Below are 23,606 nucleotides of genomic sequence, written 5' to 3'. Positions count from 1 at the left end.
GGGGGGGGGGGATTCCCCTCTTTGGTAACTCTTGTGAGGGGAAGCAGCACGGACTGTGCTTTCACACAGGAGTCCACTACTGACCCATGGCTGTTTATTACGAACACAACATTTATCCATTATTTTGATTTCAAATCCAAACATTGTCACTGAAAATGCTTTTTCAACATTGTGATTCTTTTTTTACACAGTACAGTAATACAATCTTTCACAGACATGTTTAAACTCAATAAATATAAGCAACACATTATATAATGCTTTTTACTTTTGCATTTACTTCTAGATTTATTAATGAAGTTGCTTAAGCAAGTGGCAAAACATTTAAACTTTTCTTACGTTATCACAAACTTACCATTGACAGAAATAGTCAGCTCTACTGGCTTTTTCTTTTGCATTGAAATCTTTATTACAAGCTATCCTGCAGTTCATAAAGAACTTTGTTTTTCTACCTTCACTAGTGCCATCTATTATTGCCTTGTTTATCTAAAAGTGCTATTTTCCTTTAAAACTAGCCAACAAGCCATATGTGTTGACTGTGGAATACAGTAGACTTTAATAATATGCATTTATGGTGTAATTACTACATTTTCGTGTCAATCCATGTTTATATTTACTCCAAACAGTGCGCTGTCACTTTAATTCAGCGCTTGCAGCGCAGCAATAGACTCGGTGTGGAAACGATCTCTGCACTGCTGCAGACGCGCCGCTACTGGAACGCACTGCCGGACCGTAACCGTGTGCAGTGAATGCTTTATTAATCCGTTAACATGAGCGCGGAAAAAATATGCACCGCATACGCACCGCAAACGGAGTGTGTGTGTGTGAACTTGGCATTATGTGTGCTCGCTGCCAGTGTGCATGAGCGCTCAGTCTCCAGGAGAGCGTGCGAACGCTGAAGGGTTAAACACTGGCAAGAATTAAAAAGAAATGCAATTTATAAACTTTAGTGATGATGTGACACTGCCTCGACTATGCAAGTGAAAATTCCTGTAAACTGTGCAGCGTGCAGCTCGCTTATAGACAGACGCGATGTGTGGTGATTTGAAGCCAATTGCATATTTTGAGAGAGAAAGAGAGCGTGCACGCGGTGATTCACTCACACTGTTTGGTTTTCAAATTACTTTATAAGTTATTTAATAAAAAAATATGAAAGTGAGTACCTCACATTCAGCATTATAATTATTTCACCCGCGCCGGACAGAGACTGAGATGTCGTGCCAAACCTCTCACGGCAGCGTCATCAGCTTGAGATCGGCCTTTTAGAGACCGCCGATCAATCATCCCAACGTTATTATCGGCCGATAGTAGTAGCCGATAGATCGGTAGCCGATCAATCGGAGCACCCCTAATAATAAATATACACAGTACACACACACATATAGTATGTAAACATAAACTTTTATTTTGAATGCGATTAATCATTTTGCAGCCCTACTGCTTTGCTTTGCTTACAGCATTTTTATTGAATAAACTGGCCTTTTTCTTCAGGAAAACATTTAAAGTGGATGATTTGCTGTCCAATTTGGAGAGAATGAAAGGGGAGCCCGAGTCTCAGAGGTACTGGTCTTCTACAGATATTTTTCATGCTGTGTTGTTACACAAATATGAGCCTAAAGGTTGGAATACACTACACAACTTTTAACATCTTAACAATAGGCATCATAGGCTTGCTGACTTTGTAAATGGTTACAGAGGAAAAACTGGGCTTTATACACTAAACATACTCAGGGCTTAAAGTTCTCCGGCACCATGCCGGATCTCCGGCGTGCAGCGTTTGGCTGCAGAAAAAAAAGTCCTACATTTAAAAAAAAAAAAATCTTGTTGATTGATATCATTTTCGAGTCCATGAGTTCGCCTACCAATGGTATGAGAGGAGCACAGCTTTCACTCTCAACCAAACTAACATTACTAGCAAATCAAAATGTTTTGCTCTTATAAACATGAGACGCGCATAATAGTATCCAATTGCGGAGTCGCAGCCCTGATGAATGGAGAAGTGCAACAAAAAGCTGCTAGGCGCAATGGTCAAAGATGTCCATCTATCGAATATTTACATAGAATAACTAATTAAAAAGCAGCAGAGCTTTGTAAACAGCTCAGAGTAATCATGTCATCTCCATAAAACGATATGATTGCCAGAACAAATTTACCGGGATTTTTGAAAAGGTCCTGTTCACACATGATCTCTTAATGGTAACTTACCAATTTACCAGTACTGTATGTGTGAAAGGGGCTAAACTCTTCCTCTGTATATGCTGTGAATTTGAATTGCTTAACATTCATCTGGAAAAACAGTGTGCATTATCTCACTAGATTTGTAATGTAAATCATTTATAAACCTTTGCCAACACAGGAGAATACACCACAGGGCTCGCAAACTTTCGAAATCCCTGGTAGCCCTTCGGGCAGGCATTCTTCAGATTTTGGTAGCCCAAAAATTTATTTATAAATGGTTTGGATTATATTACATTATCATATCACATTTTGAGTCACAGATCGGATCATTTTTCAGATGAGTAAATAAAATATGGTTCTTTATTATTTAAGTAACACTTATTATTTAAATAACAATTTACTACTTTGTTACCACAGCAAAAACTAGTAGCATATAGGGATGTAACGATTCACTCAACTCACGATGTGATATGATTCACGATACTGATTTCACAATACAATTTTCTCACAATTTCTTTTTTAACAAAATTAGATTTAAGACAGATTTTAAAAAGGTGTCCTTTTGTTATTTCTCAGACCAAAAAGCTGCACATTACTTTGTGAAATTAAAAATGTCAAACAATATACTAACTTGAAATTTTAAAACGAATCCCAAATCAAATAAATAAATAATACAAATAAAAGAAATTTCTCCATACAAGTAAACTAAGGTTTTGCCTGTGTATTTTAATCACGATCCAAACAAAGATGCTGCATACATGTTATTTAGATTGTAAAAATTTGAAACTGAAACAAAATTGTCTGACTTTAGTTTTGTGATGCTACATAAAAAATCTGAATGAAACAAAAACAGCAGACGGGCTGAATGAGATGCAAATTTCACTCTCTGACAGCAGGTGGCGCTTAAACAGCAGGTATTTATAGGTCGCTGCCCCTTTAAAGGAACACTCCACTATTTTTGAAAATAGGCTCATTTTCCAACTCCCCTAGAGTTAAAACAGTTGAGTTTGACCGTTTTCGAATCCATTCAGCCGATCTCCGGGTCTGTTGGTAGCACTTTTGGCTGTAACTTAGCATAGATCATTGAATCTGATTAGACCGTTAGCATCTCGCTCAAAAATGACCTAAGAGTTTCGATATTTTTCCTATTTAACTAGGAACTATACTCTCATTCTGGCGTCATGATATTATGCAGCGCCTGAAAATAGTCCCCAGCTAGGTAACTTCCAATAAGCGTGTTAAAATGTCCAAATATTCTGGTGGACTGCTGAACAGTGTGCTGTGTATTCCACTTGATTTTATGTTTTAGCCTAGAGTGGCCCGAAAAGGATTTGTTTTTTTTGTTGGGTTTTATTTTTTTTTTTTTTTTTAGCCATATCGGCCTAGAAAATCGCAACTTTTCATTTTCCGTCAGTCTTAGTACATGATGTAACTACAGAAGAGTCAAGTTTTAAACAGGAAAAATATTGATACAAAAAATATTTTTGAGCGAGATGCTAACGGTCTAATCCAGGGCTGTCCAAACTCGGTCCTGGAGGGCCGGTGTCCTGAGAGTCCCAGAGTTTAGCTCCAACTTGCCTCAACACACCTGACTGGAAGTTTCTATGCCTAGTAAGAGCTTGATTAGCTGGTTCAGGTGTGTTTAATTAGGGTTGGAGCTAGGGGTGTGCGATATTGACAAAAAATAATATCTCAATATTTTCTGGGATTTTATCGATAACGATAATTAGACTATATTTTGCGGAGTGTGTTATTGTGCTGATATCTTAAGGACTACCATAGACAGCGGACTCCTAAAGTTTATGATATTCTTCATAATCTGTGTGGTGGTCAGTTCACACTGATAGAAATTAATCTTTTCCAATAAGTTTAAACTGATTTTTACATTTTATGGGCATTTTTTCCTTTTGTAAAGCCATTTTTTCTAAAAGTGTCCATTATCTTTTGAGTCAAATTCTTACATTTAGTCAGTGAATTAGAATAATAAGACATTTGGGCTTTTACCAAGCAAATCAGTATCAACAAAATTAATCTTTGCAATGCAGAGGAAACACAAACGCTGCATCTGAAGTGGTATTTATATGTATTTACACACTACTGTTTAGTGCAGAACATGAATGCATTTAACCTGCAATTGCACATGCATAAAGTTTTGATATATTAAACATAAAATGTTTGAAATTATTTAAATAATAAAAGATACCCTGAATGTGAAATTTAAATCGCCAGTAGGGGCAGAAAGTCACTGTTAATAAGAAAGTCATTGCGATTGAACCGAGTCATTTAAACGTTTGATTCATAGTGTCTAATACAGGTGCATCTCAATAAATTTGAATGTCGTGGAAAAGTTCACTTATTTCAGTAATTCAACTCAAATTGTGAAACTGCACACAGACTGAAGTAGTTTAAGTCTTTGGTTCTTTTAATTGTGATGATTTTGGCTCACATTTAACAAAAACCCACCAATTCACTATCTCAACAAATTAGAATATGGTGACATGCCAATCAGCTAATCAACTCAAAACACCTGCAAAGGTTTCCTGAGCCTTCAAAATGGTCTCTCAGTTTGGTTCACTAGGCTACACAATCATGGGGAAGACTGCTGATCTGACAGTTGTCCAGAAGACAATCATTGACACCCTTCACAAGGAGGGTAAGCCACAAACATTCATTGCCATTTATTTAATACACGAGTTTCACAATTTGAGTTGAATTACTGAAATAAATGAACTTTTCCATGACATTCTAATTTATTGAGATGCACCTGTATGTCTCTTAATTAACTTCTTGTTTAGCACATTTCACATTTGTAATCATTCATAAAAAAAAAGCCACTCTTTGTTTGATATTGATTAACTATATGAAATGGTATAAATATATAATATGTTATGTATAGCGTGCACTCTGTAGGGGTGTTTTGAAAAGTTTTTGCAAAATACTCGATAACGCCAAATCACACATCGTTAAAACAACGATTAAGATGTTTGGACAGCCCTGGTCTAATCAGATTCAATGATCTATGCTAAGCTACAGCTAAAAGTGCTATCGACAGACCTGGAGATCGGCTGAATGGATTCGAAAACGGTAAAACTAAACTGTTTTAACTCTAGGGGAGTTGGAAAATAAGCCTATTTTCAAAAATAGTGGAGTGTTCCTTTAAGACCGAATGCATGGATCCAATATAATGATGCACGTGCGATTTCTTTCTCCACTGTTTACGTTCATTTAAGACATGAAAATACTTGCCGAGATAGTTATTTTCAGATAATTGTGCATGTATGTGTCCGTTCAAGCAAAAGAGGAATCAATTCTGTGTTCGTGCTCTGCCTGAAACGCCGCTCTGTATGTGCGCGCTTTGAGCACCGAACTGAATTCTTCATGCGCATGAATGGTGTAAAACGCTTGAATGTTTAAATTGGTAAGACTCAGAAACACATCTAAATGATAATCTATGATCCATTTCACCCCTACAAGCGAGTGAACAACGCGAATCAAGGAAGGGATTTTATATCACTATTCACGATAGCCCGTCGGGCAGGGCAGTGATACATTTTGGTAGCCCGACTGGAAAACACAATAGCCCCGGGACGTCGGACTAGCTTTTTTGCGAGCCCTGCATCAACCGATGTCTAAATATGCCATGTATTGTACATCTCGATTTCAAAATAAAAGTTTCTACATGTGGCCAAATATTAAAATTAAATGGATTTAAACATTGTTTAATCACGCTGTAAAGTGAAACGTTGGCGCCCTCTGCAGGTCTTTGTTTTAATACATAATGTTTTAAAACATATTATGTATTGGCATAGTACATTATGTATTTTAACAATGTTGTTCAATACAATCATGTAATTTCTTGGTTTTGATATTTTATTTGAGCCAATTATTATTTATCGGCTTTAAGATATCGGCCAAATGTTCTTATCAGGCCGATACTGATAACAGAAAAAATGAGCATTTATCGGCCGATACGGATATGGTGGCCGATATATTGTGCATCCCTAGTTACAGCCCTAGATTAGTTAAAATATTTATAAATACAACTGCATTGTTTTACATTTTGTAATTAAAAGACAAATATTTTGTCATTGAAAATTTCTTAAAAATAGTATTAAAATATTGTCTTGTTCTAGTGAACCAAGTATTTTGTCTCATCTCGTGAGCTAAGTGTATTGTCACACCGACATGATTGTCGATAAGCGGTGATAGAGCTCATAATTTTCCAAGTGTATATGATACAGCTTTCATTCTTCAGGTCAACCATATAGTCATAAAAAAAATCAGTTTGAATAAAGAAAGCAATAACTTTGCCATAGTATCCTTTCAAATGTTAAAGTTGCCACAGTCATTGCTGCCCCGCCCCCGGAAAAAAGTTCAGGCTCAGGACCTCAGCCCTGCATACTGAGGATCATACACTAACAGACTTTCAAGTTGTTCCTGAGTCCTGACACTACAAACTGATGCTGAAATATGCGCCTCGTTGCTAGGAGAGACACAACAAATAAAAGCAATATTGTCATAAAATCAGCTCAAAATATCAATATGTCTGAGATCCTCCGATCGAATCAAGTCATAGTCTAAAGCTAAAAAACCTGTACCCATCATATATTATGCAACTTTCTATGCAATCTGTCAACTCCAACTGCCCAAAATTTGCAGAGTGGTTCTGATTTTTGACAACTAGTGTTGACTCTTCCAGTCAGCAAAGTGGGGTAAAAATCTGGCCAAAATTGTGTAGTCAATTGAATTGCTAGATAGAGATGGTATTGGTCCTCTCTTTTCAGATAGACTGTGTTTCAGAGTGACTGAGTAGTTTTCATTGGTGTTACAGGAAAATGTGATGCGATCATTTGGTTCCAAATGGTGATTTTTAGTTATGTTTCATTTGTGATTTCAGTTTGACTTCACATCTGCAACTGACATTCACTGGATTCTTTCACAAAAATGGTGAGTCTAAATTTGCCTAAAGTGTACCAATCCGTCTGAATTATCATATTAATGTACAACCATCATTTTAGGGTTCTGATATAATTTTGTTCTTTAACCAGATAAGCCATGTCTAAACTCAGAAAATGATCAAAACTCAGTTTCACTTGAGGTGCTACTTGTCAAAGTCTGTCACAAAAAGCGTAAGGTGAGCTTCTCTTTCATGTTATTTTATATGAATGTGTTATTTTGGGTTTGGAGGGACTTGTGGGCAAGTAAATGTTCATGTTTGGGTGAGCTATCCCATAAAACATATAAGTGAATAAATTAATTAAAGTATGCCGCTTTAAAGATCTCATTCTTTTTGTTCTGATGGTCATTTTGCTCCCATAGGATGTCAGCTGCCCTATAAAGCAAGTGCCTACAGGGAAAAAGCAGGTGCCTTTGAACCCGGATCTCAGCCAAACCAAGTCTGGTGCCTTCCCTTCCCTGCTGGTGTCCAGCAATGAGTTTGAGCCAAGTAACAGTCACATGGTCAAATCCTATTCCCTTCTCTTCAGGGTGTCTCGTACAGGCAAAAGAGACCCCAACGGTTTCATCAACTGTGAGACAGATGAGAATATTGGTGAGTGGCAGTGTATGCACACAGTGTGTGACCGGTTTAAAAAAAAGTGTTGAATGCTGTGTAAAGGTTCTGCAGACTTCATCCTCATTTGTTTCATGGCTTAAGTGTGTTAGGTTAAAGAGAGTTCCCTCAGAAATGAAAATGGTGTCATCGTTTACGCATTCTCATGTTTTTCCAAACCTGTATGACTTTCTTCTGTGGAACAGAAAAGAAGATATTTTGGTCTATACAATGAAAGTCAGTGGGGTCCAGTTTTCTTTGGACCCCACTGACTTTGATTATGAGCACAAAAACGTTTTTTTAACATATTGTGCTCCACAGAATAAAGAACGTCATGCAGGTTGGGACAACGTAGGTGATAAAGCGAAGACAGCATTTTAAGTTTTGGGTGAACTAGCCCTTTAATATCCATATATCAAGGAGATGGATGACAGTTTCAAGAAGTATCATGTTTTTTCAGAAAATCTGATGGTGAGTGACTGACTGAAATCGAACCTTTTCTGTCGTCTATCCATGATGATGTGAAGAACAATTAAAGTCAGCACCTACATTTTCAAATATAGTCAATACAGTTAATTGAGCACTGCCTTCTGTAGTTATTGTAGCCTCAGCCTCACAAATGCTAGATGGAACAAAATAGTCCTGATGCTTTTATTTGTAGATGTAAAAGAGGAACTCCCATCCAGAAAGAAGAGAAACCCATCCCACAGAGGTGACGGAGAGATCCCTGAAACATTTGTTGCTCAGATGACTGTTTTTGATAAAAACAGGTTAGTACTAGCCGTGTTTTTAAAAGGCTTTATTTTACTTAGAACTGCCAGAAAATTCCTTATGTGATGGAAAAACTGCACAGTATAGCTGAATAATGATTGTCCTTCAGACGGCTGCAGCTGCTGGATGGAGAGTATGAGGTTTCCATGCAACAGATTGAAGACTGCCCAGTCAGCAAGAAGAGGGCCACATGGGAGACCATACTGGATGGAAAGGTTGGTTATGTCTGGAGGAAATAAGCTGCTAGCTTTCCCGTTGAGCATTGAAAGTTCTAGACAAAACCAGTGGGGTGTTGCTTGGCAGTCAAATCTAGTCATATTTTCTTATGAAAAAAAGCTTTATTTCCCAAATTGTAGTAGATGTATGATTTCATTCAGTCACAGTTGTAGATTGCAACTGTTGATTCTTGTATTTTGAAGAGGTTGCCCCCGTTTGAGACCTTCTCTCAGGGACCCACTTTGCAGTTCACCCTTCGCTGGACAGGTGACCCCAGTGACCCTTCAATGGCCCCAGTGGCCAAACCTCTCTCCACCCGCAGTTCTGACACCAGCACCACAGAGAGCAGACCCAGCACTCTCCGAACTGCACATGTCGGTAAGGAAGCAAACTAGCATCTGATCTTGTTTAAGTTTGTTATCAGTCATGGCCTGCTTTGTGTGTTTATTTTTGGTGAGGTTTCTTGTTCCATTATATATGATCAAAGCCAAAGACATAACTAATCTAGACAAACAAACATACAAATCACTCATTCATGGGGAGGTTGGAAGTGGATGGCTGAAACCGTTAGAGAAACCAGAGAATGCAGTTATGGAAAATGAGTCCGTTAACCACCTGAGTGAAACCATCAGTGCCGTTTTATAACGTGGTCTACAGCTTATCCTAAACCTCTGTTTCGTTTAGTTAAATGTACGATACTTGCATTGCCTTGGCCTGGAACGAGTGTCCAGATGCAGTCTCAGATGAAAGTCTTGATGGTTTGGAGGTTCGGTGGTGTAGGAGTCATGATCACGTTCTTCCGGGTTTGAAGAGTGATGAACTCCAAAAAGATGTTATTCTGACTCTGGTGGTCGGGAGAGTTTTCTCCCAGATGAAGGTGATGAAGAGCTAAGAGAGACATTGGCTGAGATCCAAGGATCGTTGGTGAATGTAAAGACAAGGCCGAAGCCTGGCGCAGACTTAAGGGTTGCAGAAGCGTTCTAGCTCACATCCTCATCTTCTCAGAAACTAACAGAACCGCTGACTGAAGGTGGGTCGCTGATGTGAGGCCTTTATCTTCTATCGAGGTCACACCTCTAGGGGATCAGAGAGCCAATGGTGTCTTGAACTTTTGGAGGGAAAGTTTACAACTCTTTGTCTCTAGCATGGTGTTTTGTATATGAAACTCTCAGTTAGATCATGAAAATACAAACTCATAGATACCAAACATGGTATAGGTGAGGTTATATTAACTAGTGATCTATCATAAGCATGCATAAAACATATACAGGTGCATCTAAAAAAAATTGAATATCATGAAAAAATTCTTTTTTTTTTGTAACTTATCTCAAAAAGTGAAACTTTCATATTTTCTAGATTCATTACATGTAAAGTAAAACATTTCAAAAGTATTTTTGTTTTAATTTTGATGATTAGAACTTACAGCTCATAAAAGTAAAAAATCCAGTATCTCAAAATATTAGAATATTTACATTTGAGTCCCATTAAATGACCATCCCTACAGTATAAATTCCGGGTATCTCTTGTTTTTTGAAACCACAATAATGGGGAATTCTGCTGACTTGGCAATGGTCCAGAAGGCAATCATTGACACCCTCCACAAAGAGGGTAAGTCACAGAAGGTCATTACTGAAGGGGTGGCTGTTCACAGAGTGCTGTATCAAAGCATATTAAATGCAAAGTTGACTGGAAGAAATTGGGAAGGAAAAGGTGCACAAGCAACAGGGATGACCTCAAGCTTGAGATTACTGTCAAACAGAGCTGTTTCAAACACTTGGGAGAATTTCACAAGGAGTTGACTGAAGCTGGAGTCAGTGCATCAAGAGTCACCACGCTCAGACATCTTCAGGAAAAGGGCTACCAAGCCACTTTTGAAACAGAAACAACGTCAGAAGCATCTTACCTGGGCTGAGGAGAAAAAGAACTGGACTGTTGCTCAGTGGTGCAAAGTCCTCTTTTCAGATAAAAGTAAATTTTGCATTTCATTTGGAAATCAAGGTCTGGAGGAAGACTGGAGAGGCACAGAATCCAACCTGCTTGAAGTCCAGTGTGAAGTTTCTGAAGTCTGATGATTTGGGGTGCCGTGGCGTCTGCTGGTATTGGTCCTTGTGCTTTATCAAGTCCAAAGTCAATGCAGCCGTCTACTAGGAAATTTTGGAGCACTTTATGCTTCCATCTGCTGACGAGCTTTATAGAGATGCTGATTTCCTTTTCCAGCAGGACTTAGCACCTGCCCACAGTGCCAAAACCACTTCCAAGTGGTTTGCTGACCATGATATTACAGTGCTTGATTGGCCAGCCAACATGCCTGACCTGAACCCCATATGGAATCTATGGGATATTTTCAAGAGAAAGTTGAGAAACAGTCGATCCAACCATACAGATGAGCTGAAGGCCGCTATTAAAGAAACCTGTGCTTCAATAGTGCCTCAGCAGTGCCACAGACTGATCGCTTCCATGCCACACTTCACTGATGCTGTAATTTGTGCTCAAGAAGCCTCGACCAAGTATTGAGTGCATAAATTAACATACTTTAAAGAATTTGAGTTTTTCTGTTTTGCAAATCCTTCTTTTTTATTTTTTTGATTGATCTTTTGAAATATTCTAATATTTTGAGATACTGGATTTTTGACTTTCATGATCTGTAAGCTCTAATCCTCAAAATAAAAAATAAAAAACTCAAAAAAACTTTTTAAATGTTTTACTTTGCATGTAATGAATCTATAGACAATACGAAAGTTTCACTTTTTGAAATAAGTTACAAAAAAAAGTAACTTTTTCACGATATTCAAATTTTTTGAGATGCACCTGTACAATACATGGATAACCATATACAAGAAGGTAGTAATCATAAACAATGACCTAGGGATATGCATGATCGAAAAATTTGTGTATGAATTAATGTAAGAAGTCATTTCCTATAGCAGTATGTGTCTGTTTTAGAGAGAACTGAGTAGGGGGGACAATTCTCTACATACTTTTAGGTTGTAAAGTTTCTGATCTGGCTAAGGGGTCCTGGTTGCCATGGTAACCAGGGGCCAGGGGTCGTTCACAGACATGCTGGCACCCAGTATGTTTATTGGGTGAGGGGTCTGTGATTATTTGTTAATCTAATGAATAATTGATTTGTTAAATCTAATGAAAAATTGCGTCTGGTTGGTCCAAATGCTACAGGTGTTTAACATTTTATTCTCTCAGTGGCAAAGGATTCAGTAAGCACCAGCATGCAGACCAGGAGAGAGCAGTCCCCCTGTGAACCCAGACAAAAACTACGCATCTTTTATCAGGTAGGAATTATGAACTCTTTATTATAGTACATTTATGTATATTTCACTGTTCAAAGTAGGGATGGGCATTTTTGGCAATTTCACATTTCGATCATCGATAAGTTTCAAAAATGAGTAATCGAGTACGGTGTGGGGGCGTGGGGCGGGGCATGGCCGTAATGGAGATAATGAAAATATCTGAAGATTGTTATAAAGAATTAATGTTAAAAATAAAATTTACATGAAAACCTGTCTATGAAAACATGAACACATGATTAGAACACTGTTAGATTATGATTATGATGCAGCAATGTTATTAATAGAAGCATCTAAAAAGGAATGGCTGCCTGAGGTGAAGCTGAAGAGTGACTTTATGCCAATAAACTGAAGCCCGTTCTATGACACATCCTATGATATTAATCAGATAACTTAGATACATAACATAGATGTAACATTACAACTTGTATCTGCACAAAAGGATGTAAATGCCAGTGAACTTTAAGTTACGCACTATAGCGAGAGTGAGAGAGAGAGAGCTCCCGCTGTTATGCGCTTTCAAGACTGCGCACTGAAACACGGGCAAGGAAAGCAGACAATTTACTATAGATTTCACATTGTATAAAGTTCTAATTCTAATGCTATGTTCATGAAATGCCATTAAGTTACGTGCTATAGCGAGAGTGAGAGAGAGCTCCCAGTCTCCCACTGTGATGTGCTTTCATAACAGCGCGCTGAAACACGGGCAAGGACATAATTTACTATAGGCTAGATTTCTATAAAGTTCTCATTATAATGCTGTTTATGGCAGATTTGTGCTATATTTTCATCTACATTATCAAGCCATATGAAGTAGGCTATGAAAACAATTTAAATTGAAGTATGCCTACTGTTGAACAAATATGACGAAAAAAGCACTGCTGCATTATTATAAGATCAGTATTTTAAAAAAAGAAACGTCTAAAAGCAGTATGGCCGTCTCAAATAACTCGGTCAATATCGGGGCATTGCATTTGAGCATGAAGCTAAACACGGGTAATATAGAGCGCGTTCAGCATGTTAATAAATGTTAATATCCCAATTCATCCTATATTAGACTAATCAGATATGTATGTAGCTAACCCAGACATCACTACGTGACTTCGAAAGTTCGAAGCCATGGTTCTCTCTCGTCTCATGTCTATACTTTTGACTAGGGCTGTGTATCACCAGCAAAGCCACGATACGATACGTATCAGAACTGCACTGAATTTCACCTCAGCAGAATTTAGTAAAACAGCTGTTTTTTAAACACTGCGTAGTACAACATTTACTCAGTAGGTTTACTGGCGAACCATCTGCAATATAAAAACAAATTTCAAGAACTTTATGCAGCATGCTGGTATTTCTGTTTGTCCACAGTTTCTGTACAACAATAATACTCGTCAGCAGACAGAGGCCAGAGATGACTTGCACTGTCCCTGGTGCACGCTCAACTGCCGTAAACTCTACAGCCTGCTGAAACACCTCAAACTCTCCCACAGTAGATTCATCTTTAACTATGTGGTCAGCACAGTAGGACACATTCATAAATCTCTGCCTGTTTAATTCCAAAAGTTGAATAGAATCAATTTATTAGATAAAAAATTCCTTATATAGTTATACATAGGGCTGGGTGGTATGATGATATATATCATGGCAATGATATAGAGTGTTTATAGATAGAGATTTTAATATATCTTGGTATGTAAATATGTCCATATGCAGTATTATAAGTTATTTATGCATTAGAGTGAAGCAGGATGCATGAATGAGAAAATAAAGTGTAAGAAGTGCGATAAGCTGTGAACAATTAAGAAATAATTACAAGTGAGTTTGTTATCCTGTAACTTATTGTTCTTGAATGCTGTTTTCCAGCCTCATCCTAAAGGTGCTCGGATAGACGTGTCCATAAATGAGTGCTATGATGGCTCATATGTTGGCAATCCGCAAGACATCCATAGTCAGCCTGGCTTTGCCTTTAGCCGCAATGGCCCTGTTAAGAGGACAGCTGTCACCCACATACTTGTTTGTCGGTATGAAACAGGTCTCAGTGTGTTTTGGGAATAATGCTATTATTGTAGACTACAGGGTAATTTTGATATTTTAGTTTTATGTTTGAACCCAGCATTAAATATAAATTCCCAATTATTAATTTTGCCATTTTTATTATAAATAATATATCCATACAAAAAAAGCATTGTCACAATTTTTATTTATTTAGAATTTAAACCTGTTATAGGCAGTAGTGTGTTGTCATCACTGACAACTATTTAAAATAAGCTCAACTGCTTTTTAAATCGAGCTTTCCCCAGTTTTGATGTCAACATATATACAGGGATGTGCATATTGAATAAGCTGCCAGAATGCCTGTAAAGGTTTTAATGTAGAAAATATGCCAAAACCTGCAAGTTGGGTTTTGCTTAAACCATTATGGCCTGGTTTCACAGACTGGGCTTAGGCCGTAGTTCAAAAAGGACATTTAAGTAATTTTTTATACACCGTCCTTAGAAAAAAACATAGACAAAACAAAGGCGCTGATATATATTAAGATCAGTCAGTGGAAGTTTCTTTCAGTTGAAACAGCTCAGATTTACATTTTAGTCTGGGACTAGGCTTAAGCCATGTCTGTGAAACCGGGGGTATGAATTTTACTTGATAAAAAAACACTGCTTAGGCATTTACATGACTTTACTTATTGTTGGCATGTTAAGCATAATCAATGTATGATTTTGCATTAGTCACTCAGTGTTCTTTTTACTGACAAAATCTTATGTGTGCTACATGATAAATGCAAAATTCTCCTGTTTTATAAATGGTTGTGATGCAAGAAATGTTAATTGATCTTTCTTAATCCTTCACTTTCTTTCAGGCCAAAGCGAATCAAGCCAAGTCTGTCTGAGTTTTTAGAGTCAGAGGACGGTGAGCCAGAGCAGCAGCGGACTTATGTGAGCGGACATAATCGTCTGTATTTCCACAGTGACAGCTGCATGCCCCTCCGTCCACAGGAGATGGAGGTGGACAGTGAGGATGAGCGGGATCCAGAGTGGCTCAGAGAAAAGACCACCACGGTTAGTCGACTGTTCGAACAAGTATCATTTTCAACAAGATAATACTTGATAATTGCATTTGAATTGAACAGTTTACGCTATTTTTATTTTTTTTGTATTATGAGTCTGACTGAAACTATTCAGTTCATGCTTCATGATTAGTATGTTTCATTTTGCCTGAAGCAAATCGAAGAATTCACAGATGTGAATGAAGGAGAAAAGGAAGTAATGAAGTTGTGGAATCATCACGTTATGAAGAATGGGTAAAAATGCATTCATATTGTCTTTCGTTTCCTTTTGCTAACTGTATTTTTAGAACCTTGATCATAGACTTACAAAAACATCCAGCATTGGTGCTGTTCTTATCTTGCTAACTGTCCTTTCTCCAGATTCATTGCTGATAATCAGATGAGACAGGCGAGCATGCTGTTTGTGGAGAACTGCGGGCCATACATCATCCGCAGGAATCTGTGTCAGAACTTTCTGCTTCACCTGGTCAATCTGCATGACTTCAATCTGGTCACAACAGCAACCATTGACCGGGCCATGGCCCGTATGAAGGAGATAGAGGAGTCACTTCCTGAACTAGAGGAGGGGCAGGAGTCATCAGATGCCACTTGCAATGGTCACGCTGTGTCCACGGGTGTTTCACTACATGGCAAACGCACCAAAAGTGGAGTGTCAGACTGACAACAGTCGGTTTTACAAGACACATTATGAACGAGATCTAGTTTGAACTCAAATGCTCCATACTTATCCCATGGAATCATCAGTCTCAATCAACAATATCTGTGGCTTAGAACAATTGTTCTATTTCTGGTCTGCCCATATACCCATTTATTAATAAGGAGCCCATTTGAGACTTGAGTGAGTTAGCTGCTGGTATTACAGACTGACGCAAGTGCTGTTGACTGAATTGATGCAATCTTTCAACGTTTCCAGTGTACTTTGTCATACTTATGAACCAGTATCATTTCAGCAGCCATATTTAGTATAATCTTTAGCTTTATTTTTTTTCTGAAAATCCATTATGCGATTAAGTGAGTTACTGTAGAATTGGGAGTATGGTTAGTTGACCTTTTCTGTATACATTTTATGATTTTGTTTAACCACTGTGCTTTCAGTGATTATTTAGCACATGGTAGCACTTGTGTTACTACTTATGCAGTGGCTGTAGACTCAGAATTGTTGATATGGACACTAAGTTGATATTCAAGTTTCTCAAATTGGATTTGAAAGCTAAGCAACTTTACATTTCCTTTTTTTTATTATTACATACAGATACTCTTTTTTTACCTGTTTTAGATTGAACCAATCGGTATATATGTTGCAGTCTGTCAGCTCCTTATTTCACATGTAGAGTGTGAAGATCTTTCCATCTTAGAATGGCATCTTTGTATATTTTTTAATACCAGTTCTCTTGTTAATTAGCAATATAAATGCACACTTATGAAAGGAGAACTGCCAATGTTTGAGCCACTAGAATTCCTCGTTTCAAAACTCTTTGTGAACCCACCTAATTATGCCATTTAAAGTGGGGATCCAGAAAAGTTTTCAATCCAATGTAGGTGATGTCAAACTTTTGTTAATACTGGGTGTGTGGTTATATAATAGTTTGTTGCTATTACAAGGTTCAAATGTTGTACATGCCAAAGTATATCAGATACAGCATCCTTTCTCCTTCGATTTGTTTCCTCTGCAAATGCACAAGTTTGGTGTACACAAGAAAACTATTTACAAATTAAAGATGTGTAAATGCTTGGTTTAAATGGATTTTAATTAATTGTGCTCAAAATGCTATGGGGGTACATTTTCGAAGTTACAATGTTTCATGACTCGTGATTTCACATGAATTACAAAACATTTTTAGGAAACAAGTGTTCAAAATGCTAGAGCAACGATTTATTTAATAGTAAATGCTAGGTTTCTTTCGTTGTCATCTGTGCATTGAACGTGAAGCGGGTTTCTATCACCGATCTATTCTAAAATGTTCTCTATAAATAGATAAGTGGTTTCTATCTACGGGGCGGGCGTAAAACGAGAATCCACGCCCTCGCAACAATCATCCAATGGGCGGAGTGAACGTCATACGTGAGAAGGAATCTGATTGGATGGTTCAACTCATGAGCAAGCGCCCTTTTGCTAGGCGCGAGAATTAACTTTAGACTTCAACTAATTTACTATAAATCTTTACCAATCCAGTTAATTAAAAAGTGCTATAAGGCACAAAACGTGTACTGTATTCTTCGTTAATGTAGGGCTATGACTTTATCAAAAGCCAGAAATGGCAACCGGGAACAATGGTATTTCAAGAGATAGCACTGCTGACTGCTATTTGCTGCAGTGTTTATTTTAGAAATGGATGATATATATGGCAAAATGGAGACACGATTCTTTCTACCTCAGCTTACTAGAATCAAGAACTCTTCCGGAAGTGTCTCCGACAAAAGGACCTTTTATAAGGAGAACCTACTAGAGACGACCAGCAGACCCAAAACGCAGGTGCAGCCAAAACACAACAGGCTAAAACGAGCGAAAACACAAAAAAGATCGGAGAATTTCACTGGCCGCGGAAACAATCCCACCCATGTAACTGAGACCACCGAGTCCAGGTCATTTTGTGATGATATTCTGAACAACCGTAAAGGAAAACTATTGACAGATGCTGCAATACCTACTGGCGATAAAGACAACTCCGCTCTTCCTCCTGCATCACCAGCTCTTCCCACAGAAAGCGTAAGAAAGGAAGGACACCATTCACAAACGGTGCAAAAAGTTTCTCAAATGCAAAACGAGGGATATATGAAACGCAGTAAACTGACATTAAAGAAGATGAGCAGCGATACGAGTTTGCAGTTCGTCCCCATTCCTGCAGAGAGAGCAGAACGTGGCTCAAGTGACAAAAGCTTAAAAGACATTGATCATTTTAGAGCTGATAAAGAGGTGTTGCCCAGCTGTTTACGAATTAACACCAGTGACAAGGACCTTTTGATTGATCTGCCAGAGGTTAACATTAACATTGGACAAATCCCAGAGAGATTAATATTAATTATTCAGAGTAGAATAATTTGTTTGCTCAGTCTTTTGTCTTTTTCCCCCTCAGAAATCTGGATGGAGAGATGAATTTGGCAATGAAATGAGCAGTGAGTTGCTGGAAGAGATTCAGAGACTCAATTTGCAGTTTCCCGTCCACAGGTTCTTCACTCTTCTCCTGAGGAAGAGAACTGCACCTAAGGAGGATATTTCTGCTTTGGGTAGGAAAATAATCATGTTTTTTTTTTAAAGAACAAACACCTGTTCTCAGCTTAACCTCTCAATATTGAAAAGAGGAGGTAACAGACATAGCTCTTTATGTTGTACTTACCCTGGGTATAAAAAATCCAAGCCAATAAAATATGACCAAGCAATGCTAAAAAATCATATTGAAATAGCTGATTGTTATTCAGGGTTAATCAGAATTACTTAAATAATGACTAGAGGATTATAATTACTTTTCAGTAAGCGTTTGAGTTCAAACAAAAGGGTGTGCATATAGGTAATTTTAGGATTTTTTTTTTACTTTAAAATTTTCTGTTTGTTACATGAATTTGTCAATATTACATTAAAAGGTATAAAAATATCTGACATGATTTTGCTATAATATACTTAATATATTTTGTGAAAAGTATTTTTTCCCCCCCACGTTGGACGACTTAGTCTGCCATTGATTTTCAGAAGCAGATGAAACGGATGATTCCAAGCATCTTTCAGCTTCTGTCCAGAGAAAGAGAAAACAAGAGTTGGAGGAGAAGACCTGTGACAGGACATACAAATGTCACAGGACAAATAAAGGCTGTGTTTCTGCCGATAAGTTGGACTTTGAACAGTTTTCAGATGGTTTGGTCCCCTCTCATGCAAAGTACAGAAACCGACTGAGCCGAACAAAACGCAGGCAACAACAAACTACATTCTGTGCTGTAGTCACTGAACCAGTGCAGAATGAATCTGTTCATCAGGAGGCATGGCCTGGTCATCTACGAAGAGAGGATGTTCTCTGGACAGATAAATATCAGCCTCAACAGTCTAGTGAAGTCATTGGCAACTCTGCATCAGTAGGGCAACTACACAGGTGAAATGTGTCACTGCATTAATGCCAGATGCTTGTTGTATAGCCTGGTAATTGAGGGGATAGTTAACCCATGAACATGTTTATTCTAGACCAGCGGTTCTTAATCCTGGTCCTCGAGACCTCTGCATATTTTGCATGTCTCTCTTGTTTAACACACCTGATTTAGATAACCAGCTCGTTAAAAGAGAGCTCCATGAATGAACTGTTCCAATTGACATGTTCACTTAAAAACACAGATTTGCGCTACACCACAGTCTGCAGCATCTCCACACACAGACAAAACTTGCTCCAAAAGTGTGAAGGGTTATTTAACCCTAATCATGAGATTTGCATAGAAGTCACGTCTTGCGCACTTTAATACCCTTTGAATGGAACATATACGCGTCTTTCGCACTGGAATCATGGCAGAATATCCTGTGATGTCCACTTCACAGGGCACTTACGGTCGAATGGAACAAACCCCTGAAGTGGTAAGAGAAACATACAAAATGTGCAGAGCGGGGGATCGCGAGGACCAGGATTAAGAACCGCTGTTCTAGACATTATTGTCTAGACATCTATAACATATTCTAAACAGCGGTTCTCAACCAGGGGGCTGGGGCCCACTATTAGCCCTCAGTGAAAAATTATAGAAAATACTTAATTATACTAAAAATTGATGTATTTTAAGTCCTGATCCTTAGTCATTATTACGTAAATTCCTTGAAGATTCATGTAAATTCACTGGTTCTATTAAGAACATTCAGCTCTCAAATCTTACGGAATTCTTACATTTTGCTCATTTCTGCTTTGACACAATCTGTATTGTATAAAGCACTATTTAAATAATGGGTGACTAGTTACTAATTTTATATGAACACACACACACACACTCACACAAAATATTGTAGATAATAGGGGCCTTAAAGTAAAAAAGCTTGAGAACCACTTTTTTAGAGAAACTTTCTAGAATTATGATGTCACTTAAAATAAAAATAATCTGTTTTATTAAGTATTTAAGTAAGTATTTTACACAATAATAATGGCCAATTATTAATATACTAGACAATATTGACATACGGAAGTGTATCTCATTTTGTTAATTTCTCTGATGGCAGCTGGTTGAAAGAATGGAAAATAAGAGCAGACACCGAGGAGAGGAGAAGACGACAAGAAGAAAGGAGGATGAAGATAGAAAATAGTCATGGTAATGAAATTGTCAATATAGAACACGTGCAGTTGTTGTAATAACAATATATGGTATAACATACATTGTCAATCATTTTTTTTTCTTTAATTTCTAAAACTGAGAAATGCGTGTACAAATCTCTTTACCTGTAGAGTCATGGGACTGTGGTGATTTTGAAGGTGATACTGTATCCATAGACCATGAACAGGAGCTGTGTAACACAGTGCTCATGATTGGTCCATCAGGAGTGGGCAAAACGGCTGCTGTGTATGCTAGTGCACAAGAGCTGGGATTCAAGGTCTCAGTCCAATATGTTCTCTTTATATCAATGCTATTACAAATATTACAATAAGCAAAATCCTGGCTGTCTGTTTAACCAGCCTTAATTGTATCTTCCTCTGTTTTTTGGTCTCATAGGTGTTTGAGGTGAATAGCTCAACCCTGCGCTGTGGTCGTCTCATTCTCTCCCAGCTGACAGAAGCAACTCAGTCTCATCAGGTGGACATTCAGAAAATTAAAACCCTCAAATCTGAAATCATTAACCAAAGCAAAATCAAACCTGATCCACCTTGTGAGTGAACTTATACGATATGAATTCTTGTTTAATTAGTTGACGTTTTGCACAAAATCCCTACACAGATGAAAACTAAATGGAGTCTCATGGATTCTCGCATTCATTAAACTGGATAAAACTATCATTATTATTTTGTGGATTGAATCTGAATAATTATGAAAACATTTACTGTATCTTCTTTTTTTTTTCCATACAAATCCAGGCCATATAAATCATCATCGAAGGAAAACTTCAAGTTCTCCTAGCATTTCCCGTCTAAGCACTAAACCACAGCCAGTAAAACTCACTCGCTTTTTCAAGTTGAGTAGCAAAAAGTCTGTAGGTAAAACCTCTGATGGTCCTGAACATTATATACATGGTAAGTGTACTAGAACTAGTTTGAGAAGAACTTAAGAAAAAGGGCCTGGTTCACTACAGCATTTAATAGATGTCTCTGCTTTGTCTGGGTAAAATAAGTACACATTTGTATAACGTCTGAAAAAATCATAATTGAGCATGTACTGGATAGTATAAATATGAACAATTGTGGTTATTATTTTGATTATTCATCACAAATGTAATTACAACAGCTGGCAAACTGAAACCAGATGGGCTTCAGAGATCAGTGTCTGGTTTTAAGGACCGTAGACAAGGTGATCAAGAATCAACATGCCCTTCTAAAGGTCCTACTTCACTTGGACAGAGCCGAACAGTCCCCATGTCACTTATACTATTTGAGGAGGTAAGAGTGGAAGCTGAAACGGATTACATAACACTTCATGATTTGTATATTTGCTGTGTTAAATGATTATAAAAGCATCAGAATTAATGAATAAATTAATTGTCTATTAGTATAAATAACTGGTTTTGCTGATTTAAACTCCTTTTTACTTGTTGATAAGTTTTTAATGTGCTGCCAATGTTAAATGTGTCCCTTAGGTTGATGTCATTTTCCCTGAAGATGTTGGATTTCTTGCAGCTATTAAGACTTTCATGAGCACAACCAAAAGACCAATAATTCTGACAACCAATGGTGAGCAATGCTTTACTGCATAAAATGCACTCAAGCATTTATTTGTTTGTTAAAATGTTTCTTCTTCACAGACCCATCATTTAGTGGAAGACTTAAGGGGCATTTAGATGAAATCCATTTCCAAACTCCTTCACTGGTGAGAAAAACCAATATTTGAAAGCAAATATTATTGTACACCTTTTTATGCCACATACATGGGAAACTTCTGTTCACAATTGGTGTGCATTTGTTTAAATGAGCTGTTATCTGATGGCGTTGTTGTTATTTAAGATAGGTTCATAATTATTTGAAGTAATAATATGATGTATCATTTTAAACTTAGGAAACCATCAGGAGCTATCTGCAGTGTTTGTGTGTGGTGGAGAACATGAGGACTGATCCAGAGGACGTGGCCTTTTTGCTGTGTCAGAATAAGGGGGATATCAGACAGAGTATTCTCCAGCTTCAGCTCTGGGTCTGTAGTGGTGGAGGGAGCACAGAACTACAAATTCTCAAGAACGTACTCCAAGTGAGCCAGACTCATATTTATTTACTAAAGCCTTTACTATAAGTTTTCTGCACATGAAATTATAGAGATGCAAACAGTTGTCAGTCTCTAGAAGTTTTTCGTTTTGCATGATCGTGCATTAGATCAATGTTGCTTTGTTACGTGTTGCTGCTCTCTTAAATCTTATTAGCAATCTAGAATATTTGATTACAACAGCTTGTGCCCATTCCATGCATCCTCAAATATTTTTTTCTACTAGTACAGTAACATACTGCACTGTAATACAGTGTATGTACTATGATACACTGAGGGTGTATTATTATTATGGCATTATCCGATTATAATATTTACCTACAAATTGAACTGTGGTTGCAGGGATTAAAGTTCTTTTTCCGTTAATTGCAGCGAGTCTATTATGGATTTCCATCAATTGGAAAAAATGAGGGGAAAAGAAACTTTTAGCGCATTGTTGTTGTTGTTGTACCAAAAATCATCCCCGCCACGGCTGCAGCTTCTCAGTGACAACATAGTGATGCCGCTCGCATCATTCACAGTCAGGTTATTAGCAGAGAACACAGAGCAGAACTTGAATTTCGGCGTCTGATTGCGGCTATTAATAACAATTCTACTCATTCCAAAGACTATAGAATGCCCTTAAAGGGACTTTGTCTTATTCCCGCAGGTTCCGCGCTTATAACGTGATGACGGACCATATCATTTGCACGTGCTTTTGAGTCTTGAGAACTCGCACGCTCTTATTTTTTTGTGTGCCCACAGATCGCGATAAGGAGAGTGACAACTTTTAATAGTTATTAAGGGAGTTTGCAAATGTGATATTGATTTAATACAACAGTTCAATAAACAAGTACTGCCTGATTTTGCTCTATTTCATCAACAAAAATAGTTCCAAATATAGTAACAGCTCAGCCATCTGGAAGCAAACACAGCTGAGTTTCATTCATTCAATGATGCGTTTCTGAACGAATCTAGCGAGTCAGTGATTCACGATTACCCATTCATAAAGACAGTCACTTGCTTCATTCCTGAATGAATCAGCAGTTTGAACGAATCAATTGAATGAATGATTCAGTAATAAAATTAGTGACTTGCCGCCACCTGCTGGCGGATTTGGTTTCATTTTTAGCGTATAATTTCAGTTATTTTTTTAAATTATTTTTTTTATTGCAAAACTTGTAGAAACATACAGAAACAG

The 23,606-nt window shown here is 37.7% G+C and overlaps 2 protein-coding genes across 3 annotated transcripts in view; both read left to right on the top strand.

The window, feature by feature from the left end:
* The window catches only part of LOC107553303 (polycomb protein suz12-B), an 18,801-nt gene extending 2,031 nt beyond the window's left edge, over positions 1 to 16,770 (top strand). The window contains exons 4-16 of the mRNA XM_016235496.1: positions 1,489 to 1,557; positions 7,073 to 7,122; positions 7,224 to 7,309; positions 7,495 to 7,726; positions 8,388 to 8,496; positions 8,607 to 8,712; positions 8,917 to 9,091; positions 11,912 to 12,000; positions 13,378 to 13,521; positions 13,873 to 14,030; positions 14,867 to 15,065; positions 15,228 to 15,307; positions 15,434 to 16,770. Coding sequence (XP_016090982.1) covers positions 1,489 to 1,557; positions 7,073 to 7,122; positions 7,224 to 7,309; positions 7,495 to 7,726; positions 8,388 to 8,496; positions 8,607 to 8,712; positions 8,917 to 9,091; positions 11,912 to 12,000; positions 13,378 to 13,521; positions 13,873 to 14,030; positions 14,867 to 15,065; positions 15,228 to 15,307; positions 15,434 to 15,734 — 1,798 coding nt within the window. The 3' untranslated portion in view covers positions 15,735 to 16,770. The remainder of the gene's footprint in view (positions 1 to 1,488; positions 1,558 to 7,072; positions 7,123 to 7,223; positions 7,310 to 7,494; positions 7,727 to 8,387; positions 8,497 to 8,606; positions 8,713 to 8,916; positions 9,092 to 11,911; positions 12,001 to 13,377; positions 13,522 to 13,872; positions 14,031 to 14,866; positions 15,066 to 15,227; positions 15,308 to 15,433) is intronic.
* A 394-nt stretch (positions 16,771 to 17,164) lies between these two features.
* atad5b (ATPase family AAA domain containing 5b) lies at positions 17,165 to 22,464 on the top strand. 2 transcript variants are annotated; one of them, XM_016235482.1, is made up of 11 exons: positions 17,165 to 18,050; positions 18,148 to 18,298; positions 18,762 to 19,152; positions 20,250 to 20,338; positions 20,473 to 20,618; positions 20,738 to 20,891; positions 21,097 to 21,252; positions 21,464 to 21,615; positions 21,813 to 21,906; positions 21,978 to 22,042; positions 22,229 to 22,464. In XM_016235482.1, exons 1-11 carry the CDS (start codon positions 17,403 to 17,405, stop codon positions 22,454 to 22,456), a joined length of 2,274 nt encoding a protein of 757 aa, XP_016090968.1. In that variant the 5' UTR covers positions 17,165 to 17,402; the 3' UTR covers positions 22,457 to 22,464. The 2 variants fall into 2 exon arrangements, with proteins under 2 accessions (XP_016090968.1, XP_016090967.1); XM_016235481.1 differs by having other exon boundaries at positions 18,759 to 19,152.
* The last annotated feature ends 1,142 nt before the right edge of the window (positions 22,465 to 23,606 follow it).

This window comes from Sinocyclocheilus grahami, unplaced genomic scaffold (genome assembly GCF_001515645.1).
Source record: "Sinocyclocheilus grahami isolate Dianchi unplaced genomic scaffold, SAMN03320097.WGS_v1.1 scaffold469.1, whole genome shotgun sequence".
In the NCBI taxonomy this organism is placed as follows: domain Eukaryota; kingdom Metazoa; phylum Chordata; class Actinopteri; order Cypriniformes; family Cyprinidae; genus Sinocyclocheilus; species Sinocyclocheilus grahami.
Note: the sequence above shows the minus strand (reverse complement) of the source record. Positions and strands in the feature narration are given on the sequence as shown.

Bases quoted from the DNA above. Each gene is read 5' to 3' on its own strand.
- atad5b (XM_016235481.1), top strand. From the start codon at position 17,403: ATGGATGATATATATGGCAAAATGGAGACACGATTCTTTCTACCTCAG. The intron at 18,299-18,758 runs GTAGGAAAATAA...ATTGATTTTCAG, and splicing joins GGAGGATATTTCTGCTTTGG to AAGCAGATGAAACGGATGAT. The intron at 20,339-20,472 runs GTAATGAAATTG...CTTTACCTGTAG, and splicing joins GAAGATAGAAAATAGTCATG to AGTCATGGGACTGTGGTGAT.